The following is a 12,480-nucleotide window of genomic DNA, read 5'->3' on the forward strand; positions in this document are numbered from 1 at the left end:
ACTATAGGAATATGGTGCAATTTGGGATGCAACCTGTAACAAGGTGAACGGCAGTAGCCTGAATGCCAGTAGTGTCTTCTTACCAGTCCTGAGATAGGCTGACCTTTCATCAGACTGAGGGGCACGACAACCACATGGCAGAAATGCTGGCTACTAGGGATTCCCTGTGTGGACTCTCCATACTTCACCTAGGGGTTGTGTATGTGTGTGCGTGTGCATAAATGCAGGGAAAATCATTCTCCAATGATTATTATTACTAAGGCACTGTACCAGTTTACACTATGTCATGTCAGCACTTCAATAATGCCCTAGAGACACAGTTTGTCACTAAGGAGATTAAGTGTGAAAGAGAGTGTGAGGAAATGATTGAATTAAAGAGAAACTATGAGAGAAGAAGAACACAGACAATGAAGCAATCTTTTTCTACAGGTATTTAAAAGCACTAGAGAGATAATCCATGGCAGCATTGTGCTGGGCTGGCATTTGGCAGGCTGATAAGAGACAGACTGACCTCCCACACAGAATTACTCATATCTTTACAACACTTCATTCTTCCTCCATCAAAGTATTTTATCCAACCTCCTAACAACGTTCCTTCACATTCCTATCTATTCTGTCCGTGCCCACACACATTCTGCCCACACCCACCAGCTTTTTCTCACATTAACACTTACAGATCCCGGTGGAGCTGAAAACACTGAATAATCATGAACATTTATGACAATAAACTTCCCCCTTAGTTAACTTCCATCTGATTGTATGCTGATGATACGTGTACTAATTATTTGGAACTGCAAATAAGTTAGGCCAAGATGGTCATTTTACATTGTATTCTTCCTTAATCAATGTCATCTGACATATCTTACCACTGAACTCTTCTAATTCCATCGTTCCTCCCCTCAGGAATGCCCACATTCAGCTGTTTGTTTTCCTGCCAATGTGGCAAAGGCCTCAATCACCCACCCTCTCTCCCAGCCCTCAGCCTCCCACCCCCCTCTGCCAGCCCTCAGCCTCCCACCCCCCTCTGCCAGCCATCAGCCTCCCACCCCCCTCTGCCAGCCATCAGCCTCCCAGCCTCCCCCTCCCACCGCCCTCTTCCCTCTCCCAGCCCCAAGCTCCCTGTCCCCAGCCTGGGGTCTCTGTAACCGTCTCAAATGGCACCCTATTCCCTACATAGTACACTACATAGGGAATAGCTTGTGATTTGGGATGCAAGCCTGCGTTCTGAGTCTTTAGGCCTGCAGCCAGAGGGCCAGATGTGGCAGCAGGATACAGTAGAGTTGTTCTGCCAAGGCCCCGCCAGCCCTGCCCCAGGCCTTCATAGATATATCACCACACACAGACCAGAGGCGTCAAGCATTTTGGGCACAGTGTGCCACATAACATTGGGGAAAGTAGACGATACTGGATAGTATTACACATCATACAGTAGCAATCTAATTTGACAGCAATACTCTTAAATTGAGACTGTTAGTATGCTTATAATCATATTTTTCCACTGTAGATACAACATTGAAAATGCTGCCACAAATGCCATGTTAACATACCAATGCAGCACAAAGACATGGGTTTCACAGCATACAACATAATTACTACCCGTAGTCACACAGTCTTACCGACATAACGAACAACCAGGTCTCCAAAATTCAGCAGTCAAATGAACCAGATCCTCTTCTTTGTAGTGACATAATATTCTAAATGGAATATTCCAGGTGTGGCAGGACAGAGAGACCTTAGGCTGACCGTTACCCTCGAACCGTTACCCTCGAAAGGACAGGAGCCTGGCTCTTTTTATACCATCTCCGGCCACGCCTGCGCTCCTCCAGCCGTGGCTGGCCCAGTCACATCGTCTGGAGTCCACACACATAGCCTCCAAGTCACTATGTGCTCCCCTCTTCTCACCTTTTCCCTTCACTTTTGGACTTCAATGCACAACAGATCAGCTGTATGTGACCAGGTGAAAAAACCTATACAAGCCAAACCACATCATAACCAATACACACAACCTACATTGTTGTTACCATATTAGCTAAAGTAACGTCATAGTCAACATAGCTAATAGAACTAACGTGTTAATAAACCCGCTACAATTATGCAATATACAGTGTACAGTCAAGTAAGCAGTTCATTCATTCTCTGATCCTTTGATTGGGTGGACAACATGTCAATTCATGCTGCAAGAGCTCTGATAGGTTGGAGGACATCCTCTGGACGTTGTCATAATTACTGTGTAAGTCTATGGAAGGGGGTGAGAACCATGAGCCTCCTAGGTTTTGTAATGAAGTCAATGTACCCAGAGGAGGACAGAAGCTAGCTGTCCTCTGGCTACCCCATGGTGCTACCCTACAGAGTGCTGTTGAGGCTACTGTAGACCTTCATTGCAAAAAAAGTGTTTGAATCAATTATTTGGTGACGTGAATATATTTAATACAGTTTTATCTGAAAAGGATCACTTTTTAAATGTTTAACAATTTTATTTGCATGGAAATTCACTGAGGAAAATGGTCCTCCCCTTCCTCCTCTGAGGAGCCTTCTCTGGACCAGAAAAACAAACAAACAAACACATACTAGGAGTCTGAAAGTAAGCAATCAGTTGGTGCAACACATTTTGGGGTTTTACAAAAGTGCTATTGAAGATATACTACAGTGGAGGCTGCTGAGAGGAGGACGGCTCATAATAATGGCTGGAACAGAGCAAATGGAATGGCATGAAACACATAGAAACGGTTTGATATATTTGATACCGTTCCACTGATGCCGCTCCAGCTGTTACCCTGAGCCCGTCCTCCCCAATTAAGCTCCCACCAACCTCCCGCGATACACTATGCCCTATATATTAACACATATCTTAAGAGGTCTCAATTGTTTTATTGTATTTGGGGGATATCAATATTGCAGAAGGTTTTATCACCATATCATGGTTTTGGGTGACCAACATAGGGTCTGAGGCTACAATAAACACCAGCTGACCGTACAACGCAAACTGAGAGTAGTCAAACCCTATGTGATCCATGACACCTGTTGTCTTTGAGAAAGGAAAGGGAAATACCTAGTCAGTTGTACAACTGAATGCATTCAACTGAAATGACTTAGTCACGTGACACATGTGCACAGGAAGCTCATAAGCAGTCAAAAGCAGTCATAACCCCTCTATAACCCCTCCCTGGCCAATCCTGCCCTAGGGACAGGAAACAGGGAGCTGCTGGCAGAAGAAACATGATGGCAAAAACATTTGGAGAGAGAGGGGGAGGGATGCCAAGGGAGATGGAAGAGAGTGGAGTCACATTCCCCACACATCTGGAAACAATTACACACATTGAATACAAAAAGCACACAGGGTTCTTGGAAGGACACCCCCAAGCACACTCACCCACTACACTGCCATACAAAACACTGATAAATCAATCCCCCATGAGCTCTGGTGATTTAACAGCACTATCAGAGTGGGGCTAAAACACACTGGCTATGCAGATTTCTCCATCTAGTGGCCACTGTCTCCCACTACATCTCTGGTCCAATGAACCAGTGGTGCAATAAGTCTGACACAATACACCACAGATCATATGGGGAGACTTTTCTCACATAACATGTTTTTCTGCATTTGGCCATATATGTGCATTGGATCAGAGTCTCTGTGGAAGGCAAGTCTGAGAGCGGAGGTGTTGCAAATACTTGGGTTACTTCAGTTACCAAGAAACAAAAGCAAATTGTTTGAAACAGAGGAAGTACTATCTAGACATATTGATTTAGCATGCTCATTTCTGTCTCCATTTAAAAACATTATTCCCTGCCTGTGCTTAATAAACATATCCCAGGGTTGTGGTAAGGTACAGTGCTATAGTGTTTATGTTTTCAAAGATGTAGCTAGGGATTCTCTGTGGGTAAGGATCCAGACACTGGACAATAAAGAAGTAAACAGCGAAGAGAGACACTAGAGAGGATATTCAGAGTTTGGCTTTGCAATCCACAAGAGTTTACTCAGCTTAATTAAGTTGGATATTTTCTCTGCAGATCCTACAAGCATTAGGGAGTGAAGATTCTTTATTTAGCTGTTGAATGCAATCTCCTGCCAAATCCCCGCCTCCCAATAAGTCAATTATACCTCAACTGAAAGAACTCTGTTTTCCAATGCTTCTATTCAAACCAACAAGACAACAGACAGCAAATAAACACCTTTATAACTCACTAGCTAGCCTTGTGAGGAAAACGCTGAGGTGTCGAGCATGGCGTAATGTGATATTATATACAGTGACGTAGCACGTTACCCAATACAACATCGAGGGCCTGGGCATCTGGTGGGACCAGCAGTATCTAGCACCTTTGCTTGTGATTCGAATGAGATGCGGCTGTGACTGATCTGAGTAGAAGCTGCAGCACAGCAGGCCTTCTCGGGGGGGGGGGGGGGCTTGTGACATCAGAGGGGTGCCATACGTGTGACATCAAAGAGACTGTGGTAAATAACCTAGGGAGATGTACTCAGGGAACCAGCCTAGGCCACAGCTCCTGTCTGACACACACTTCTAACTGCTACTGATTGATAGACATGTTGGTTAAAATATAAAATATCCTTCTGTATTATCCTTCTGTCTCTCTCTCTCTCAAACTTTGATGCAGTAATGTCCATTCCATCAGGACAGTAAATATAATGGAGGGGTATCTGAGGTGAAGTGTCTCTGGTTCTCTGTCCTGCTCTCTGTCTCCTGAGGGAGGCGAGGTGTTGAGCAGGGCTCAGAGTGAAAGCCCTCCTGAGCTCCAACAGATAGCCATGATAAGAGCTGGTTGGCAGCCAGCAGTGGAGGTGTACATGTCATTCTCCCTGACAGCCAAAAGGGGCGCACTGGTTCTGTCCACACAGTTTAGACTGCTGTGAGGGAGTGGAGGTAGGGGCTGGCTGTGAGCCAGTCTTCTGTAGGGAAACAGTGGGAGAGAGTTAACATTTGGAACTGTGACAGTGCCTACCCCTAATAGTACCTACTCCTGATACAGTGACAACAAAACTCACAAGGAATGTTCATAGCAAGGAAATATTCATCCAAAGGGAATGCATACATTTGATTGTTGACATTTACAAGTCATTGAACATAATTTCAAACAGGGTCAGATATGCAACTTTGAATCAACACAAATCAAAGAAGAAATGTAAAATCATGAAATGTGTTCTGTTGTCAGTGTACCGCTGGGTGTCACCATGGTGACGCGCTCGCTCTCAGTAAGCACTTCCATTTAAGGCACATGACAAACACACACACACACACACACACACACACACACACACACACACACACACACACACACACACACACACACACACACACACACACACACACACACACACACACACACACACACACACACACACACACACACACACGCCAGAGGCTTCAAGCATTTTGGACACACTTGGTTTCACCCCCCCCCCATGTCATTCATCTTCTGCCCTACTCACCTGTGTCTGTTTGCGGGTGGGCCGAGCTGGTTGGTTGTCGGGGTGGTTGGGCGCCCATGGCCCCAGGCTCTGATTGGAGTAGAAATCCATGGGGTACACCTCCTGCCAGCCCACCTGCTGCAGAGCCACAGCTGCCTGGTAGAGGAGAAGAGGGGAGGGAGAGCAGAGCAGAGAGGACAGCAGAGGGGAAGACAGGAGAGAAGACAGAGGTTAAACATAGATCATCTGCACACACAAACAACACAACCAAGACAGAGGACTTCCAGCAATCCATTCTTTAGTACTGTCCTTTTACTACAGCCCAACATACTGCCAACATACTGCCCAACATACTGCCCAACATACTGCCCAACATACAGCCCACCATACTGTACATACAGCCCATCATACTGTACATACAGCCCATCATACTGTACATACAGCCCATCATACTGTACATACTGCCCAACATACTGCCCAACATACTGCACATCATACTGTACATACAGCCCATCATACCGTACATACAGCCCATCATACTGTACATACAGCCCATCATACTGTACATACAGCCCATCATACTGCCCATCATACTGTACATACAGCCCATCATACTGAACATAGAGACCATCATACTGTACATACAGCCCATCATACTGTACATACAGCCCATCATTCAGTACATACAGCCCATCATACTGCCCATCATAATGTAGATACAGCCCATCATACAGCCCATCATAATGTAGACACTGCCCATCAAACTGTACATACAGCCCATCATACTGTACATACAGCCCATCATACTGCACATACAGCCCATCATACTGTACATACAGCCCATCATACGGCCCATCATACAGCCCATTAAACTGCCCATCATACTGTACATACAGCCCATCACACTGTACATACAGCCCATCATACTGTACATCATACAGCCCATCATACTGTACATCATACAGCCCATCATACTGTACATACAGCCCATCATACGGCCCATCATACAGCCCATTAAACTGCCCATCATACTGTACATACAGCCCATCACACTGTACATACAGCCCATCATACTGAACACCATACTGTACATACAGCCCATCATACTGTACATACAGCCCATCATACTGTACATACAGCCCATCATACGGCCCATCATACAGCCTGTTAAACTGCCCATCATACTGTACACCATACTGTACATACAGCCCATCATACTGTACATACAGCCCTTCATACTGTACATACAGCTCATCATACTGTACATACTGCCCATCATACTGTACATACATCCCTTCATACTGCCCATCACACTGTACATACAGCCCATCATACTGTACATACAGCCCTTCATACTGTACATACAGCCCATCATACTGTACATACAGCCCATCATACTGTACATACAGCCCTTCATACTGTACATACAGCTCATCACACTGTACATACTTCCCATCATACTGTACATACAGCCCTTCATACTGTACATACAGCTCATCATACTGTACATACAGCCCATCATACTGTACATACATCCCTTCATACTGTACATACAGCCCATCATACTGTAGATACAGCCCATCATACTGCCCATCACACTGTACATAGAGCCGATCATACAGCCCATCACACTGTACATACAGCTCATTATACTGTACATACAGCACATCATACTGCCCATTATACTGTACATACAGCCCATCATACTGTACATACAGCCCATCATACTGTACATACATCCCTTCATACTGTACATACAGCCCATCATACTGCACATACAGACCATCATAGTGTACAAAGTTCATGATCAAGGCTTGGGGCCAGTTCCATTCCAGTCATTTTCAATTGAGAACATGTATACGATTTAATTAGTGAGCTGCATTACTGGCATTGGTATGTCATTGAGGTAGGGAGTGGGCTGATGGAAAAGGCAGAAGTGTTGGCTGAGAAGGAACAGTGAGGGAGAAGAGGACTGTATGGGGCACAGCTTTATTCAGAAAACCATGGGACAATGTCTGACTTCACACATGCCAGACAGGCGTCAAAATATTGAGTGGGGATGACAAGCGTGGATGTCACTTTATTTCTACCTACCTTCCTAAATGGCACCCTATTCCCTTTATAGTGCACTATATAGGGAATAACCTTTATAGTGCACTATATAAGGAATAGGGTGCCATTTAGGACACACCCTGTAGTGCAGAGCAAAACAGGTGTTGGAGAGGAACTAACACAGTGCTTTACCATGTGCGAGAATGACTTTGAGCCAATGATTCATACTGGCTATGAATGGCATTAGTGAACATTAAGATAGAGATAAAAAGAGAATTCAATTTATAATACAGAAGATTTTCCAATTATCTCTATTAAAAAGACACGGGTCATGGAGAGATTTAATTTGATAAACAATTATGTAAATGATAATCAACTCTTGTATTGTACATGTTCTGCCTACAATTTCAATCATTTCCCCTTTGTTATCATGTTAAACCATGTCAATACTAGAGCCTGGACGATACCAGTATTGTGGCAAGGAAACAAAACACAAACCGGATTTAGCCCTAATGCTGGAAATAAAATTCATTTTGTTGTCATCCAGACTCACATGTATTTATTTGTCTAGCTATGTCACACAGTATTTTACATTCAGCAGGTTTTTAAAAAGGACCAAAGAGTTGTCTGCTTCGTGTTTTCATTTTTGCCATGGAAAGAATATTGCAATACTGGTATCATCACAGCGCTAGTCAATAATGTAATGTATTCTTATCAATCACTCATTTTTCTTTCATCTCTTTTCCCCTTTCCTTTCCTCTCATCTCTACTCTCTCCTCTCCAGCTCCAATCTATCTCCTCCCTCCCTCTCCCTCTCCCTGTGTAAACTAGCTGCTCCTGCTAATCCCTTCACTGACAGGAGGCAAGTGTGTCTTATTGACTATAAATATAACATGAGACGCTCTGAAAATAACCACTGCTCCCACTCCACCCATATCTCTCTTCCCTCTCCCCCCATATCTCTCTTCCCTCTCCTCCCCCATCTCTCTCTTCCCCCATATCTCTCTTCCCTCTCCTCCCCCATCTCTCTCTTCCCTCTCCTCCCTCATATCCATCTCCTCCCTCTCCTCCCTCATCTCCCCAGCTCCTAATGCACCACAGAGGAAAGCAGGGAAAACAGACACAGATAGTCTGTTAGAGAAGAGGTGAATTAACTTATCAAACATACACACACAAACGCAGACAGCGCAAATAATTCATATGTATTGATAGTATCTGAAAAGGGCCGTCAAGGAACCTAGGGAACATTTTACTAGAAGGCTTCTGAACACAACTGAACGTCAGGGAGGGATATTACTACTGGGCGAATCACAGTCACACAGCGTCTGTAGCATTAGTCAATATCATAGCAGCAGCATAAACGGTGCACTATCACAGATATGGAATGTACTGACCTTGGACCATAGCTTGAAATAAGACCATGATGATGCTAATGCTAATCCTCATACGACGGGCACCTTTCCCATTAGGAAACGAACCTAATATCTAAGAAAATTTGTGTCTTAGTCACAATGTAAACTGTACATTTTAAGCGTATGACTCATTTCTAAACAGTAATGACTGATAGCGCTTACATTAACACCTCTTTGTGTCTCTAAAATGCAGCCCACGTCATATTCATACTCCTGTGCTTGATATCACTGTGCAACCAAAGCCTGTCTTAAGGGACGCACTACCTCCATAGGAGTACAAAAACAAACAGTTGCTTATCAGATCCATCTCTTCCTAGCTGCAGCTGGGGTGCAGTGTGACGAGGCCCCCAGCGAGGGGAGCTGGTCTGCTGTGCTGTGAGAGTACACCAGTCAGTCAGAGAGAGAGAGAGAAAAGAAAAGCGCAACCATTGAAGAACAAACACCATTGTAAATACAACCTATATTTATGTTTAATTATTTTCCCTTTTGTACTTTAACTATTTACACATCATTACAACACTGTATATAGACATAATATGACATTTGAAATGTATTTATTCTTTTGGAACTAATGTTTACTGTTAATTTTTACTGTTATTGTTTATTTCACTTTCGTTTATCTATTGCACTTGCTTTGGCAACATAAAAATATGTTTCCCATGCCAATGAGCCCCTTAAATTGAAATTTAAATCGAATTGAGAGCAACAGAGCTGAAAGACAGAACATAGGGGCTCCTACTGAAGAGCGTTGTCCATGCCCGCCTCTCCCCCTAGCCCCATCCAGCCAGCCAGCCTGCCCCTCTCCCCCCAGCCCCATCTAGCCAGCCTGCCTCTCTCCCCCAAGCCCCATCCAGCCAGCCTCTCTCCCCCCAGCCCCATCCAGTCTGCCTCTCCCCCCAGCCCCATCCAGTCTGCCTCTCCCCCCAGCCCCAGCCAGCCTGCCTCTCCCCCCAGCCTCATCCAGTCTGCCTCTCCCCCCAGCCCCATCCAGCCTACCTCTCTCCTCAGCCCCATCCAGCCAGCCTGCCTCTCCCCCCAGCCCCATCCAGCCAGCCTGCCTCTCTCCTCAGCCCCATCCAGCCAGCCTGCCTCTCTCCCCAGCCCCATCCAGCCTACCTCTCTCCTCAGCCCCATCCAGCCTACCTCTCTCCTCAGCCCCATCCAGCCAGCCTGCCTCTCTCCCCAGCCCCATCCAGCCTACCTCTCTCCTCAGCCCCATCCAGCCAGCCTGCCTCTCTCCTCAGCCCCATCCAGCCTGCCTGCCTGCCTCTCTCCTCAGCCCCATCCAGTCAGCCTGCCTCTCTCCTCAGCCCCATCCAGTCAGCCTGCCTGCCTCTTACCCCAGCCCCATCCAGCCTGCCTGCCTCTCTCGCCAGCCCCATCCAGCCTGCCTGCCTCTCTCCTCAGCCCCATCCAGTCAGCCTGCCTGCCTCTTACCCCAGCCCCATCCAGCCTGCCTGCCTCTCTCCTCAGCCCCATCCAGTCAGCCTGCCTGCCTCTCTCCTTAGCCCCATCCAGTCAGCCTGCCTGCCTCTCTCCTCAGCCCCATCCAGTCAGCCTGCCTGCCTCTCTCCTTAGCCCCATCCAGTCAGCCTGCCTGCCTCTCCCCCTAGCCCCATCCAGTCAGCCTGCCTGCCTCTCTCCTCAGCCCCATCCAGCCAGCCTGCCTCTCTCCTCAGCCCCATCCAGTCAGCCTGCCTCTTACCCCAGCCCCATCCAGCCTGCCTGCCTCTTACCCCAGCCCCATCCAGTCAGCCTGTCTGCCTCTTACCCCAGCCCCATCCAGCCTGCCTGCCTCTCTCCTCAGCCCCATCCAGTCAGCCTGCCTGCCTCTCTCCTCAGCCCCATCCAGTCAGCCTGCCTGCCTCTCTCCTCAGCCCCATCCAGCCAGCCTGCCTCTTACCCCAGCCCCATCCAGTCAGCCTGCCTGCCTCTCTCCTCAGCCCCATCCAGCCAGCCTGCCTCTCTCCCCAGCCCCATCCAGCCTACCTCTCTCCTCAGCCCCATCCAGCCAGCCTGCCTCTCTCCTCAGCCCCATCCAGCCTGCCTGCCTGCCTCTCTCCTCAGCCCCATCCAGTCAGCCTGCCTCTCTCCTCAGCCCCATCCAGTCAGCCTGCCTGCCTCTTACCCCAGCCCCATCCAGCCTGCCTGCCTCTCTCGCCAGCCCCATCCAGCCTGCCTGCCTCTCTCCTCAGCCCCATCCAGTCAGCCTGCCTGCCTCTTACCCCAGCCCCATCCAGCCTGCCTGCCTCTCTCCTCAGCCCCATCCAGTCAGCCTGCCTGCCTCTCTCCTCAGCCCCATCCAGTCAGCCTGCCTGCCTCTCTCCTTAGCCCCATCCAGTCAGCCTGCCTGCCTCTCCCCCTAGCCCCATCCAGTCAGCCTGCCTGCCTCTCTCCTCAGCCCCATCCAGCCAGCCTGCCTCTCTCCTCAGCCCCATCCAGCCTGCCTGCCTGCCTCTCTCCTCAGCCCCATCCAGTCAGCCTGCCTCTCTCCTCAGCCCCATCCAGTCAGCCTGCCTCTCTCCTCAGCCCCATCCAGTCAGCCTGCCTCTTACCCCAGCCCCATCCAGCCTGCCTGCCTCTTACCCCAGCCCCATCCAGTCAGCCTGCCTGCCTCTTACCCCAGCCCCATCCAGCCTGCCTGCCTCTCTCCTCAGCCCCATCCAGTCAGCCTGCCTGCCTCTCTCCTCAGCCCCATCCAGTCAGCCTGCCTGCCTCTCTCCTCAGCCCCATCCAGCCAGCCTGCCTCTCTCCTCAGCCCCATCCAGCCTGCCTGCCTCTCTCCTCAGCCCCATCCAGTCAGCCTGCCTCTCTCCTCAGCCCCATCCAGCCTGCCTGCCTCTCTCCTCAGCCCCATCCAGCCTGCCTGCCTCTCTCCTCAGCCCCATCCAGCCTGCCTGCCTCTCTCCTCAGCCCCATCCAGTCAGCCTGCCCCTCTCCTCAGCCCCATCCAGTCAGCCTGCCTCTCTCCCCAGCTCCATCCAGCCTGCCTGCCTCTTACCCCAGCCCCATCCAGCCTGCCTGCCTCTCTCCTCAGCCCCATCCAGCCAGCCTGCCTCTTACCCCAGCCCCATCCAGCCTGCCTGCCTGCCTCTCTCCTCAGCCCCATCCAGTCAGCCTGTCTCTCTCCTCAGCCCCATCCAGTCAGCCTGCCTGCCTCTCTCCTCAGCCCCATCCAGTCAGCCTGCCTGCCTCTCTCCCGAGCCCTGTCCTCAGTCCCATAAACCCCACCAGCCTGACTGCTACCTGCCTGCTCAGAGACAAGCAGTACTGATGAGCCCCTGCAATGTTAACACCAGAACCAGACATTTTCCCACATTTATCACAGGGTACACAACACCGCCTGCTCTGAGGGAGAAAAGTCATCAGAAGTGTGTGTGTGCGTGCACGCTCTTGTCGTGCTTTGATAGTGAATGACAGCAGCAGACAGTATGGATCGAGGCGAGCTGTTGTAGGACGCCTATTTACCTCATAGGGAGACAGCAGGGGTTTGGAGAAGGCTGTGCCCCAATCAATGGAGAGACGCGGGCAAGCGATCTGGACCCACCTGCAAGTACAGAGAGACAGCAGAGAAAGAGGGAGATTGCATTA

General features: G+C 48.8%; 1 protein-coding gene across 2 annotated transcripts in view; it reads right to left on the reverse strand.

Annotated features, from left to right (window-relative positions):
• Positions 1–2,405: 2,405 nt before the first annotated feature.
• Positions 2,406–12,480, reverse strand: part of LOC139548764 (2-(3-amino-3-carboxypropyl)histidine synthase subunit 1-like) — a 127,458-nt gene continuing 117,383 nt past the window's right edge. The window contains exons 10-12 of one of the 2 annotated variants that reach the window (XM_071358582.1): positions 12,358–12,436; positions 5,447–5,581; positions 2,406–4,906 (exon numbers count right to left, since the gene is read on the reverse strand). In XM_071358582.1, the coding sequence (XP_071214683.1) occupies positions 4,808–4,906; positions 5,447–5,581; positions 12,358–12,436 (313 nt within the window). In that variant the 3' untranslated portion in view covers positions 2,406–4,807. The remainder of the gene's footprint in view (positions 4,907–5,446; positions 5,582–12,357; positions 12,437–12,480) is intronic. The other variant, XM_071358583.1, reaches the window with a different exon arrangement.

The sequence above is a fragment of the Salvelinus alpinus genome, chromosome 22, assembly GCF_045679555.1.
Source record: "Salvelinus alpinus chromosome 22, SLU_Salpinus.1, whole genome shotgun sequence".
Lineage (NCBI taxonomy): Eukaryota > Metazoa > Chordata > Actinopteri > Salmoniformes > Salmonidae > Salvelinus > Salvelinus alpinus.